General features: G+C 45.4%; 1 protein-coding gene across 1 annotated transcript in view; it reads right to left on the bottom strand.

The window, feature by feature from the left end:
• The window catches only part of SLIT1 (slit guidance ligand 1), a 1,063,959-nt gene that overhangs the window by 271,684 nt on the left and 776,977 nt on the right, over positions 1-15,298 (bottom strand). Inside the window, exon 10 of the mRNA XM_069611588.1 lies at positions 11,256-11,403. Coding sequence (XP_069467689.1) covers positions 11,256-11,403 — 148 coding nt within the window. The remainder of the gene's footprint in view (positions 1-11,255; positions 11,404-15,298) is intronic.

Below are 15,298 nucleotides of genomic sequence, written 5' to 3'. Positions count from 1 at the left end.
CTGAAACACGTGTATGGGGTTGCTGATGGTACTCTTGTTCAGAGAGGAATTGCCATAGCATTTCGGTGCTGGACTGCTCTTGTGGGCGGGACAAAGACTGATATGCAAATGGATATTTCCCATCTGTGAAGGTACAGTGAGCAAAAAGCAATGGCTGCGAACTCTCAATGTGGTTAATAACCACTGAACAGGTTATCATGCCTTGTTCTTTCGAGAGAGGGGCGCCTGCTACCTTTTTTGTAATTTTGAAAGGACCTTGGGGTTGGTCACCCTAGGTTACCTGGGGGCAACCAGACGTGGACTCCCTGCTCACTGTGCTTAGAGAGGCTCAGCTTCACCTCACTGATGATGCCCAACAAGGCTGAAACACGTGTATGGGGTTGCTGATGGCACTCTTGTTCAGAGAGGAATTGCCATAGCATTTCGGTGCTGGACTGCTCTTGTGGGCGGGACAAAGACTGATATGCAAATGGATATTTCCCATCTGTGAAGGTACAGTGAGCAAAAAGCAATGGCTGCGAACTCTCAATGTGGTTAATAACCACTGAACAGGTTATCATGCCTTGTTCTTTCGAGAGAGGGGCGCCTGCTACCTTTTTTGTAATTTTGAAAGGACCTTGGGGTTGGTCACCCTAGGTTACCTGAGGGCAACCAGACGTGGACTCCCTGCTCACTGTGCTTAGAGAGGCTCAGCTTCACCTCACTGATGATGCCCAACAAGGCTGAAACACGTGTATGGGGTTGCTGATGGTACTCTTGTTCAGAGAAGAATTGCCATAGCATTTCGGTGCTGGACTGCTCTTGTGGGCGGGACAAAGACTGATATGCAAATGGATATTTCCCATCTGTGAAGGTACAGTGAGCAAAAAGCAATGGCTGCGAACTCTCAATGTGGTTAATAACCACTGAACAGGTTATCATGCCTTGTTCTTTCGAGAGAGGGGCGCCTGCTACCTTTTTTGTAATTTTGAAAGGACCTTGGGGTTGGTCACCCTAGGTTACCTGGGGGCAACCAGACGTGGACTCCCTGCTCACTGTGCTTAGAGAGGCTCAGCTTCACCTCACTGATGATGCCCAACAAGGCTGAAACACGTGTATGGGGTTGCTGATGGTACTCTTGTTCAGAGAGGAATTGCCATAGCATTTCGGTGCTGGACTGCTCTTGTGGGCGGGACAAAGACTGATATGCAAATGGATATTTCCCATCTGTGAAGGTACAGTGAGCAAAAAGCAATGGCTGCGAACTCTCAATGTGGTTAATAACCACTGAACAGGTTATCATGCCTTGTTCTTTCGAGAGAGGGGCGCCTGCTACCTTTTTTGTAACTCCTCTGTTGTTACACAGAATCTTAGCCATTACTGTGAATACCCTCACGGATTGATGGGGAGGAAACACGTTGGCTATGCTGGAGCATAAACAGGCCACTTCCTCTGGAACGATATGGACTAATAACATTAAAAATCTTTATTTCCTATTAATGAGCAGTGACATGATAGCTCACTCCAGAAATAAACTTCTGATACAATCACAACAATTGTGTCTTGTTTTATATCCACATCCTTTATTGTTTCTTGCATATACTATTTAATTTGGCATTTTTGTTTACAGGTTTGGGGGGGGGTTCTTGACAAGTGGCCGACACCCTTGCACCGTAGGCTCACTATTTTTGGTAAATATTGCCTATGGCCCTATATCCCAGAAGAGCCTGGCGGGGGAAGAGTCAGATAATGAGATCTTTCCACACCTCAAGCCATTTACATGGATTGCATTCATTTGGTAGTGGCAGTAGAACGGATGACTCCACCATTTCATTTTGGTTCATTTATTGAATTTATAAAGCGCCTTTCACCAAAAGCACTATTAGAAAATATTAGAAAAACGGTACAGAGTACATGATAATGCAAAAAAATAGCTAAAAAAGAAGGAGGGGGAGAGAAACAGAAAGTCACTAAGTAGAAAGAAGGGAGAGAAGATGAGCTTTCAGGTTCGATTGAAAAATACAAAGAGATGAAGAAAAGCAGGTAATGAGAGGGAGAGAATTCCAGTATTTATGGGATATGCGGGCAAAAGATCAGAAACAGGTAGAAGCAACGGGGGGGGTTGGAGATAGTGAGAAGAAACAGATTCTGTGATCGTAGAGTCCAAGAGGAAGAATAGAACTATACTAGTGAAGAGAGATAAGGAGGAGCCAAGCCATGAGTACATTTAAAAACAATAGAAAGAAAATGGTAGAGTAGTCGTGATTCAAAGGCAAGCACTGAAATAGACAGTAAAGAAGATGTGAAGGAGGAGCAAAAAAGGTAAAGAGAAGAGAAGACAAAGCGAAGAATTATGAACAGATCAGAGAGGAAGAAGATGTGAGGCAGGAAGGCCAAGAAGAAGAGAAGAGTAGCAGTTGATACAAGAAAAGACCAGACAGAACAGAAGACGTGTAGTAGCATGAAATGAGAGATAGGTGCTAGCACGACGCATGTTAAAAAGGGCATAGCGGCAGGAGTGAGCAATAGAAGAGATATGCAGTTTAATGGAAAGCAAGAGATCAAAGATAACCCCCAAATTGCGTGCAGAAGAGGAAAAGGGCAGAGAGGAAGGAGGAAAAAAGAGAGACAGAGGAGGAAGGAGTAGATGGAATAGTTGAAACTGGAAAAAAAGAACCTCAGTCTTAGAAGCATTGAGGTGTAGAAAATTAGAAGACATCCAGTTTTGGACAGCAGAAAGGCAAGCTGATAGAGTGCAGTGCAGAATAGAGTCAAAGGAAGAAAAATAGAGAAAGATTTGTGTATCATCTGTATACAGATGAAAGGAAAGATCCTATAGTTCTGCAGATGCAAGAGAAAGAATATCGATCTAACACTTATTAGCAACCTGCGGGGGGGGGCAACCAATCAGGAGGCTACGAACTCAGGCTGGAACTGGCGATCTCAGCCCGCGTTCCAAGCCACCTGATGGCTGGATTGCCTGCCCGCCATCTTCCCCCCACCGTCCGTTCACTTTTTTTAAAATTCCCAACTCTCAAATTACCGCTTTGGTTTGGCCACCACTGAAATGGAAGAGGGGCTCCGTACAGAACTCTGCCTTCCCATTCCATGGTGGACATCCTTGAACAGTCTTTTCGTTTCATTACCGGGATGCCGCGAGGCGAGCCATTGACGGAATGAAAATACTTTAAATTAGCCCCTTCCCAGCCCATGAGACGGGTGCTAATAGCATTAAGCTCTCCCTAGACTACTAGTGTTAAGCTGCCCCGGGGCTCTCGTTAAATGCCTTAGCTTCACTCTGGCCTTTAACTTGGGCTGCTGGGCCGTTACTACCCCTTCCAGCCCTTGAAACGGGTGCTTAACACCATAGTATACAGAGCCCATGCATGCTAAGGTGACACTATTGCCAATATTCCATAATTCAACTTACTTTCTTGAAATGCTTGGTGAGGATGTACCATGGGAGGGGCTAGCATTAAAGACAATATAGCTTTTTCTCCTGGGGAGTGGGAAAAGAGACAATGTGAAAACTTTATTGGAGCAGCAGTAAAGAAAGGAAAACGGAATCAGTGAGCCTACCAACTAAAACGCAGGATTTCATCCCTCTGGGGTAACTGAATCTGTCTGGTGTTGCATACATTGTGGGAATCTGAACCTGGCAGTGGATGGCAGCAGGGTCAGTGCCTTCATAGCCTTGGATGTCTCGGTTGGATATGACACTGTTGACCATTCACTGCCAGTGCACGGTCTGGAAAGTGTGGGTATATAAGGGCCATCATTGGAGAGGGTGTGGTCTTTTGTCAAACACTCCCAATAAGGTACAATCTCACCTTTCGCTCCAATTCTCACTCTGTCACATGAGGGGTCCCTCAGGGCTTGCCCTTTGCCCCATCTATATTCAGCCTTTTGCTCAGATCATCCTTCCCTATGGCTTTACATTGTATGCTAAGAACACGGAAGTCCTCCATGTCATGTCTTCTCTTTTGTCTACGGCTTGTTGAGCACCCACTGGCTTAGATTCATCTCTTGGAAAACTGAGTTCCTGCTAATGGGTGGCTCAGCGACTATTCGGACTAGTCAGACAATTTCCTTTGGCTCTTGTTTATGGGCTCACTTCCTCTTCCTCTCCTTAGGTGAAGAAACGAGGCATGAAACAATCTGTGGTCTCCTTGTCAATACTGTTGTTAGTATCCGTTTTTTCCAGATAAAAGCTCTTCAGAAAATGCATCCTTTCCACCTCCACACACACACCTGATGTTTGCGCCACAGTTGTGACTGTCATCATTTTTGGTAAACTAGGCTACTACATAATGGTGCACCTACTCTACTTTTATTCTCTCTTCTAACGCTTGCAGTTGGTCCAGAATGCATCTGCTTGTCTTCGAACTGGCCTGGTTTGTTTTGATCTCACGCACTAGCGGTTAGTACCGTTATTGGCAAAATGTCCCCTCCTATTTACTTTGCGTCCGGCCTTCCATTTCATTGGACCTGATTGCATTGGATCTGACTCTGCTCTCATCCACCTTACTTCTAGGTGTCATAACCGCAAATGTGGAGGATCTTCCTTCTCAGTGCTTGTGCCTCGGTTCCGGAACTCGCTGCAGATCACTAGCTGCTCCCAGCCAGACCATCTTCTTTCTAGATAAGCACTAAAAATCTAGCTGGTATCCCTGAGAAAAGCATTACTGAACACTTTTGGACAAATAAAAAAAAATGGATATCACAGGGTGTCGAAACACATGATATATACCGATTAAATACATAAAATAAATAAAGTGTCCCCCCTAAAAGACCCCCCAGATGGAGCTGCTGCATGTTGCAGCACCGGCAACGCGTAACACAAAAGAAAGAAAGATGAGAGGTGGAGTATGCGGAGGGCCAGGGAGGGTACAGGAAGGGCCATGGTCCTGGGAAGCCGTAGGGAAGGGCGGGCAGGAAGTGGAAAGGGCATGTGCTGGCCCATGCTCCGCGGAGCAGTGTTCCACAGAAACATGATCCCGATTCGCTCCTTCTCTCAGCGGTTAACCTTGAGTCAAGAGACCTTTGGGTGAAGGTTCAGTCCATAAGAAGCTAAAGATGAGACAATGGAACTCTGTAAGTATTGCCAATAGTAGGTGTTATCAGCCCCCAGTGCTCTCTGCCTCACAGACTCGGCTACATGGTAAACTGGCAGAATGCAGCTACTTAATCTCAGACTATCCCCTAGGGTTCATGCAATGGCAGGAACTGCACTGTAGGAATTAAATCAATATTTTCAGAATGTATAAAATTCACATACATTCAGAAAAGCCTCATTTTCCACGATGCCATGCTTTTCACGTATTCCGGCAGAAAACCTAAATTGGTTTCAAATATCCGTATCTACTAGCTTGAAGGCAACTTGACTCAAGCAAGCTCCATCATTATCACCGGGTGACCACCACTACTACCCCCCACCCCCTCCTGCAAAGCGCAAATCCAATATCTACTACTGTGGACGACCGGCTAGGAACAGCGCGTAGAAGATCTGCGTCTAATGCTCCCGCACACATGGCTCAGGGCATAAACACTATGTAAGACTGTGGAAGAGAGCTGATTAGCCAGCCACTGACATTCCTACCACACTGTGCAAAGGTTGTATTTTCGTGCTATGTCTCCACATGAGGGTCTGGTTCAGAGACAGAACTGGATATATGCCACATAACAAAGTCCCCTAGTATTTGCAGTCTGTTAGAATCTTGCTGCCTGCCAGAATATCCTACGGGTAGACATCTACAGTGGCGCAAAGAAAATATCGTTTACCCAACTATGTTTGCTTTCAGCGCTGAAATCACTGGTTACCAACCTCTATGAGTCAAATACTATTATTAATGACCAGATCTGAAGCTACATCACCTGATCGTTGACCTTTATAAGAATATGTTGCTTGAAAAGGCCAATGAAAAATGTGCTGACACAGCATAGTAATCCACTCTCATAGTGCAGCGTGAGTGAAAAGGATGGGATTCACTGAAGGATTAAGGGAATTAGTGATAGTGGAAAAGGCTGAGTGAGGACCAAGCAAGTGGAGGAGAGAGGGGAAAACCGAACTCAGGGAAGGACAGTGTACGTGAGTGACTGTGTAATTGAGGGAGGGAGATATAAGGAGATGGACAGAGTGAGTGGAAGTGTGTGAGTGAGCGACAGGTGAAGTAGTTGAGACAGTTGAGAAAAGGAGAAAGATTTGATGACTGAATGTGTGAGCAAGCCGGTGCTTAAATGAGCAAATGAGTGAGTGGGTTGGTCAGTCACTGAGAAGATGATATTCCACCCTCTGCAGAAAGCATTGCCTCGAGGCTCTCCGGCGCGTCCTTTTCACCTATGGAGAGTTGCACAGGGTGGCCTGCGGGATGGCAGCCACTGCATGTTATGTTCAAGGGATCTGCAGCTGCACTGATCCTCTATGTCATTGCCTAAGGACTGTTACAAAAATACAGCTGTTTTATACAACATCTGGATTTGTTTTCACTACCCATTCTTCAAACATGTATTGCCAATCACATGTGAATACAGACATGTGAACCAGTCTAGAGCATAATACACTCTAAACTGAGTTATTAAATCAGTCTCTTATCTCGCTAATCCAATTTCAGCCCTGTACACCACAAAACAGAGGGTGCCTCAGTATCCATAGCCAGGCAGAAATGTCAGCGCCCTGCATTGCACCCAGTGCTTTAAGTGGGCAGGTGCTTGCCGGTAGTGTGTTCCTGCACCTCTTAATTTGAGAGACATAGTACTGGCACTTCTCAACAGTAAGCAAGTACTCTGGGATAGTGAGTCCCTGCACTTCTGGTTTCCATTTCAAGCACTGACTGCGTCATATTCTCCATCAGCGACACACTAAACACTGTACATTGACAGGCACCAACTCATTCAGGGGGGCATAAGTAATCCCACCAATGTCCGATCATTGCGGGGGAGGATAAAGATTTCACACACTCACCCATCACCTGTACATGGAATCTTGAGAGAGACTCCTCACCAATCGCAACATGATAATCCCACACGCAGACACCTCCCAAGAGTGTGGAAGGATCTCTCCATCTGTGAAATCAGTCACCTTAAACTGCTTTCATGTCATTCCATCTTGGATGTCAAATTCCTGCCTCCAACAGATGTGGTGCACACAAATACCCAAAGGCAAATTCTTGCTCCTACTCGCACCCAAAGCAAAGGCCTCCGGCTTCACCACTGTCAGCAGCCCCTCAGGCAAAATGTGTCCACTGAAAAAAGACTGCAACGGATCTCATTCCAGGAAACTCAATACAAAAAAATGCCAAGAGCAGTGGAAGTCATGCCGATAGCATCACAAGAAATGACAGCACATGGAAAATGAACTTCCCCTACAATGACGCAGGATGTAATATCAAATGATCACATGACCTTTACCTTTGATGACATCACAACATGTGCAATGTCAAAAAATTAACTATAAGTGTAGGTTAAGTGTAGGTCATTTAGACAAAAGGTTATTTTGGTTACAGACCAAAGAACTATGATGTTGCTAAAACCCCATTCTTAATGAACATTGGCCCTATCGTTATATCGAAACAGAAGGAGCATTCTGGGTCATACTCACCAGAGCTTCAGCCATCAACCCTAGCTAGCCCCTTTCCACTAGCCCGGTGCACATCTCCAAGTCATGTGTGTGTTGTTCTTCTCTCACAATTGAATATTCATTTGTAATGCATATGTATTACCTGCTTTATTCGTAATAATCTGCATTTTTGTCTTTGTAACCTATGTAACTATAAGCAACTTGTAAGCCTAAAGTATTCTTGTTCCCGCACCCTGATACCTTCGGGTCTGGTGCGCGCTACAAATAAATAAACAAATAAACAAACAAACAATCTCCACCCTTCATTCTTGGCTGCTAGTGCCCAGTATTGAATACTTCACGGTGTTAATGACAGTGGGCCTCATTACGAGGCTGGCGGTAGCCATGGCTGTAATGCAGGCACTGCTGGCGCCGGTATGAATTTTTTGCTGGCACACAGAAATGGGCAATTACCGGGTCAGACCCAGTATTTGCCCATTCCTGGGCGTCGGAAATAATTCTTCCCCATTCCCATTTGAGCCCCATAGGGCTCAAGGGGAAGGTTCCATGTGATAATTCCGCCACAAAAATATCACAATACAAAATTATCGCCATATTTTTGCGGCGAAATTCACAATGGATCCTGCGGGGGACACCCCTGCAACCCCCGCATCATTTTTTTATGTGCGGGGGACACCCTCGCAACCCCTGCTCCCACATAATATCCCCAATAAAAATATTGCCTATGGCGAACCAAACGGCTATATTTACGGCGATATTTGTGTTGGGGATATTAATACCTGATACCAATGGGAATGGGGAGGTTGGATGCACCGGCACCATTTATAACGGTGCCGGTGCATCTGACATGCTGTGTCGCGGGTGCCTTTCATTCCGCCAGGTCAGACCTGGCGGAATGAAAGGCACCCGCGAGCACAACTCAGAGTTTGCCGGTCCGGATATAACGGTACCGGCATGCTTACCGGTACCGTTGTATCCGGACCATCGCTCCTCCTGCTCTCACTTCCTGTGCTTCCTGTGTTACTCTCTCTGCTTCACCCCTCTCAGTTGTTCTCTCTCTTGCTCTCTTTTTTATCTCTCACTCCCTTTCTCTCTCTATTTCGCTCTTGCTCTATATCCACCATTGTCTATCTCTGCTCCACGATTATTTCTCGCAGGACCCTCCCCTTCTGCACCCCTCTTTCCATCTCTCCCTGCACACCTACTTCTCTACACACCATATCCTCTATAATTACCTCTTCTTCATTCCCTTCACCCATGCATCTCCCTCTTCATGCTGTCATCTCCCCCGTGTACACGTTTCATGCGCCCAATAAACGTTCTGCCTGCTTGCACTCACCAGCCTCTCCTTCTCCTCTCCAGAATGCTACGGAAGTACCTCACCCACAAGGCGTGCCTCTTCTCCAGCATCATTTCTCTTCTTGCTGGACTACTCTCACTCTCTGCAAATCTTCTCCCTGCACTCTCCCTCCACCTACACCACTCCCACCCACTCTCCATCCTGCCCCCCCTATCTGCCAGACCATGTTTGCATACTTTCACTGTGGACCCTGTTTGTTACAGCACACCTCATTCATTTTACACCCCTCTCACCAACTCCCCAGCCTGTCCAAGTGTCTGGCAGACCATGCTTACATACTTTTACTTTCACTGTAGACCCTAACTGTTCCAGCACACCTCTCTCTCCCTACATCACCCCTCTCCCAATTCGCCACTCTGCCCTCCTATAGATCATGCTTAAATACTTGACTGTGGGCCCTCTCTGTTTCAGCACACCTCTCTCTTCCCACACCCCTCTCCCCCAATTCTCCAGCCTTTGCTAGTGTCTGCATACTTTTACTTTCACTGTGGACCCTATCTGTTCCAGCACAATTCTCTCTTCCTACATTCCTCCCCCCAATTCTCCACCTCCTCCTGTAGACCATGCTTGCATACATTCACTGTGGGTCCACTCTGTTCCAGCACACCTCTCTCTCCTACACCCCACTCCCCCATTTCGCTTCCCTGCCCTAGTGTCTGCGTACTTTTACTTTCACTGTGGACCATATCTGTTCCGGCACACCTCTCTCTTCATACACCCCTCAGCCCCCAATTCTCCAGCCCTTGCTAGTGTCTGCATACTTTTACTTTCACTGTGGACCCTTTCTGTTCCAGCACAACTCTCTCATCCTACATTCCTCTCCCCCAATGCTCCACCCTGTCCTCCTGTAGACCATGCTTGCATACTTTCACTGTGGACCCTCTCTGTTCCAGCACACCTCTCTTTCTCTACACCCCACTCCCCCAATTCTCCACCCTGTCTAGTGTCTGCATACCTTTACTTTCACTGTGGACCCTATCTGTTCCAGCACACATCTCTCATCCTACATTCCTCTCCCCAATTCTCCACCCCATGCCTGCCAGACGATGCTTGCATACTTTTACTGTGGGCTCTCCCTTTTACAGCAAACCTCTCTCTTCCTACACCTCTCTACCCCCTCTCCACCCTGTCCTCCTGTTTTCCAGATCATGCTTTTATACTTTCAATGTGAGCACTATTTGTTCCAGCATACCTCTCTTTTCCTACACCCGAATACCCAACTCTCCACCCTGTCATCCTGTCTGTCAGACCATGCTTGCATACTTTCATTGTGGGCCCTCATTTATCCAGCACACCTTTTTCCTCCTAGACCCCTGTCACCAACATTCCACCCCCTCCTCCTGTCTGCCAGACCATGCTAGCATGCTTTCACTGTTGGCCCTCCCTTTTACAGCACACCTCTTGCTTCCTACACCTCTCGACCCATTCCCCACCTGTCCTCCTGTCTTCCAGACCATGCGTGTATACTTGCAATGTGAACACTATCTGTTCCAGCATACATCTCTCTTCCTACACCCTCATATCCCACTCTCCACACTTTCCTACTGTCTGCCAGGCCATGCTTGCATACTTTCACTGTGGACCCTATCTGTTCCAGCACACCTCTCTCTTCCTACACCCCTCCCCCCAATTCTCCACCCTGTCCTCAAGCCTGCCAGACCATGCTTGCATAGTTTCACTGTGGACGCTATCTGTTACAGCATGCTACAGCATGCTCCTTTAAGGTCATACAAATAGACACACATTGTATAACATTCGAAACACGCATTCATGCACCTGTACAAACACTTTTAGGCATACCTTTACATGCACTGTCTTCTGCTGTTCAGGCGCCATCTGTTGCTGCATCAGATAGTCTGGTGGGTGCTAGGGCTAGCTGAGGGTATGCCTCAGGTCACGCTGTACACTGATATGGGCGGGACTCTCTGTTGCCAAGCAACAGCAACCTACACCCAAGCCCATTAATTTTTGTAAATGTAAGCAGAAGCGCTGGACCGGTAGGTGTTGGGGGTGGGCGGATACACCTGGAAGGAGGTAAGATCCAAGGGGGAGGTCATCTCCCCTCCTTCTCCCTGGCCGATCTGGATCCGGTCCTTTCAGGATTGTGCCTTGCATCTGCAGGCTGCACACAGAAGTCTGTTATCAGTTCACAGATGAATTGTCTCATAAGATCCTTATAGTAGGTGTGGCATGTTTGGTAACTGAGGCCCATGAGCTTTTGGGTGCCATGTTCCTTCACAAATCTGCCCAATAGAAGACAGTTGCATCAAGACGTCTACCCTCTTGCAACGCCCCACTCACCCACATCTGGTTTGAACAAACAGACATTTTGCTACTCACATCTCAGTCATGGTTTCTGGAAGGTTTGCTGGGATGGCGGTGAGACCCTTTCCTCGGCAGTCTACGATGCCGTTACTGCAGGTGCACATGGCCGGGCAGGAGCCGGTGGAGAGGCTGCAGATCTGAGCATGAGAAGCGTCCACTTGACCTGCAAAGACCAGGAAATGGGCATGAACCAAAGCAAGTCCAGGGGGCACGCTCCAGAAAGAGGAAGACATTATTTGGGGGCACTGTATGGAAGGACGAACGTTGTCAAATTGCCGAATCAGAATCAGGATTCACAAGACCCTGAACCACTAATTAAGCATGCAACAAAAAAGCGTAAAAAAATAAAATGAAGAATTTAGATTCCCTTATTAACAAAATGACTATATAGTACAGAGTACCTTGTTTGAGATATGTTGTTGTCATGTATTGGTTTATCCAAAAGAAAAAAATTAAACAGATAAGATGATATTGACACTTTGACTAGCTTGTCTGGGTACATCCGGTTAAACAGACAGTGATACATAAAATAAGGACCCCGAGGCATTATGGGAGTGGCTCTGCAGTTATACCCACAGCTGCGCTGCAAAGCATTGATATTCAGCCCTTTAACAACTATACATTGTTTTAGGTTTTTAGCTAGAAACAGAATCCTGTTATTTCAGGGGATGCGCAACAAGTAAGCACTTACAGACCTGCTTGGAAATGATGTTCATGTGTTCCGGAAAATCTTTCAACATTCCTCCATTATGTTAAGGTCACATTTAATGAACTGCAGGATAGCTGCTGGATAGAGCGGGCCCTCCTCCCAAACGATGCTCCTCAGAGACTTGGAATTGGAGACATACTTTTGAAAATGGGGGAGGGGTGGGGGCTCAGTTAATTAAAACAAGCCTCTCTTTGAACTCTACATTATATGTCATTCTCCCAAATAACTTCATGTTAGGTCTAATGGAACAAAAAACAGTTTGGCTCATAATCTCAAAAACGTACGAAGACATTCAAGGGATACATTGCACGCTATCGTGGCTCAAAATGTTTGTGTCGCCATTTCCCCTGAAGTCATCGCAGCACTTCTCCCCTTTTTTACGGGTGAGACCACCATGCCTCTCCCCATTTCCCTTCCTTTTCCTAGTCCTAACACCACATCAACTTGTCAAGCCTTCTCAAAGATTTCCATAACCACTACAACACTTGAGCTGCATTAATATGTGAGACAACATTGAAACCGCAAAGCCATTGTAGCAAAGACATTGTTCTGGGTGTCACTTGCTACGTCCTGCAGTTCGTTTATGCACCCATGTCGGTAGGGGACCTTCGAGTGATCAGGAGTGCCTCTTTGAATGTCCTTAGAGAGTTAGGTCCTCAGTTTGGACTTCAAGAGCATATGTCCAAATACGCCCTATCTAAATAATACGTCTCGCTACATACAGAAAATGTACTAATGGTTTAACCCAAGCAGCTACTATACAGGATACTCGTTGACTGCTGTAGATGTTACCCACAGAATGCCAGTGGTGTCAGATATATTGGCCCTACTCCCTCTGATACAGAAAACCTTCCTTAGCCAATGAGCAAAGCAATATCTTCTATCCCATCTTCAGCCTCCCATTGACTGCAAAGTTTGTTGCAAGAGTCGCAAATGCACACTTGCAAGAGAACCTTCATATGTCCCACGCACTTGAGATGGCATTGAGATGGACCTTCTCTACACCCAGAAGGACATGTTTAGTCTGATATTACATTGAGTGGAATGAGAGCTTCCCTACTAAAGCTGGTCTTGGCATGAGATTTTGATAAGGTTGGTCACCACATCCTTCCAAATCATCTGAGTTTGTAAGCAACATTAAATGACCGTCCTGAAATTTGCTTGGACCATTCATATTGCAATGTATTCAAATAATAAGATATATACTATCTATTTTTTAATCAAAGGCCCCATTCTCTCCACGATCCCGCCAGGCATTAAACCTTGGCCTAGATGACGAGAATACAACATTTGAGCAGGCAAAATACAGAGTCACAAGAGGACTGATGTGTTTCATATTGTACGCCCAGCACCTAAAATGGAAGCATCCATGCAACCCCTATTTATGGTTTTGATGATGATTCCTGCCCCGCATTACTCTTCATCCATCATCACCCATTCACCTCCTCCTGCAGAAGCAAAATGGTGCTGTTCTGCAGTTCCTCTGGGGAAATGTAAGCTTCCTTCAAATATGTCCGGAGGATAGTGTCAGGGAGAAAGGGAGAATGCATTTACAACTTTGCTAGATGGTCACTTGAAGGATGGAACGGCACTGTGGCCAATGCTTCTTTTGGAATCAGGGATGCGATTGGGCCCATGAAACAGCGGCAATAATCAAACTTCGAAGTGAAATGGATTTAAACACAGGACAGGACCTCTGTTCCAGTGTGTGGAAAACAGAGGGGGTTTTACTCCAGAAGTCTTCGCTTGAAATTTTTATTTAATAACTCCTGCATCATTGTACACACGCCAAGAGCATTTCATCAACTTTCATTTGAACAGCATTACATAGAAGCAGCTCATGCTTCAATAAATTCCATCCTCTTTTCAATTGTTGCAAAAATAAATGAAAACTCAATTTTTCACTGTATGGCTCAACTGACCAATAATTTCAACATAAGAACAAACTCGGGTATTAAAGTCAGTCAGTGTTGATTTCAGCTTCTATATAGCAAACAATAAATACCATAACCTAATTAACAGGCAAAAAAATAACCCAAAAAATCTGTATATATTATAAACATAGAAAAATATGTTTTATTACACAAGAATGATCACCTTTCGCAAAAATAGTAATATATTCCTTTAAAGAAAAAACATTTAGAAAGTGTTGCAAATGATTCCAAATCCATAATGCAAACATACGATAATCATTTACTCCATAAAACTCATCCACAACATACAATGAAACTCTCATTCACTATCAAACAGAATCACAAAATTCATTAAGGAGTCTGTACAATTCAGAATCCCTTTGCCTCTTTCCGTCCTTCCGTCCTTTTCCGGGTATACAATACCCTGGACTTTCATCAGGGGGTAGCTGCTGTCTTTTTGTGCTTTCTAACACACTGCAAGGGTTCCCCTCACACAAGAAGCTTATGATATAATGTCCTGATTTTAATCAGCAGTCTGCCAGTCCTTTTTAGCAGGTGCAAATTGCAAAGCTCTTTCTACTGATGGCCAAGGTGAGAGTATTTGCCTTCCTTTCTTGATTAAAGGTATTCTTCCTTAACATGTAGCACGCCTAGTTAAGTTAAGCAGCCCTTGCGTGTATCACTCATCTTTAGCACTGAACTGCCAGAGTGCTCGTAAACATGGACTGCCTTTCTCTGTGGGTCTCCATTCAAAGCATCGACACGGACATTCTGCTTTGCAATTTGGTGCAGTCACGTGGGGGTGTAGTGCCTCCATGTTTTTTGTTTCTTTTTCATTTTTAGCAGTGTTCTATAGCGCCACAGAGCACAAGGCTGCCACAGAGCTGTGCAATTGCATAGAACAATCAAACAAGAAAACACAACGTTCATGATTCAATCAAATACATCTACAACCAGAATAAAAGAACATTTATTTTTGTAAAACATTTTATTAGATTATTAAAATAACAATAACATTGGTCACATCACATCCATTAGATTTAACATTTTTAAAAGAAATAAAAGAGGAGAGGTTCATTATAGTGAATCGCAGATCCAGAATTGACAAAAGTGATCACATTACCACGTGCCGGGCCACGTCTTGAGTGAGGCACTTTCTGAAACAATTGAAGGACTGTTTCCAGCTGTAAACTTGCTGGGAGAGGGCTCCACGCATGTGTAGCTAGGCAAGGAAAGGAATGCTGCTGTTTTTAATCCGAGGGTTCCCAGTCTCTGAATTCTTTTGGGAAAGTCTTTATGGGCAAGACGATCAATCTTAAATAACAAACGTTGGATCCCAATGCAGTGCCCGAAGGGCAGTGCTAGGCCAGGGCCAACCAGTCTGAGCAAAACTGGAACCACTCCAATGTCGCCTAATTCAAGCTTTTCCAGTGGTA

The sequence above is a fragment of the Ambystoma mexicanum genome, chromosome 8 (assembly GCF_040938575.1).
Source record: "Ambystoma mexicanum isolate Mex_15411 chromosome 8, UKY_AmexF1_1, whole genome shotgun sequence".
Classification (NCBI taxonomy): Eukaryota; Metazoa; Chordata; class Amphibia; order Caudata; family Ambystomatidae; genus Ambystoma; species Ambystoma mexicanum.
Note: the sequence above shows the minus strand (reverse complement) of the source record. Positions and strands in the feature narration are given on the sequence as shown.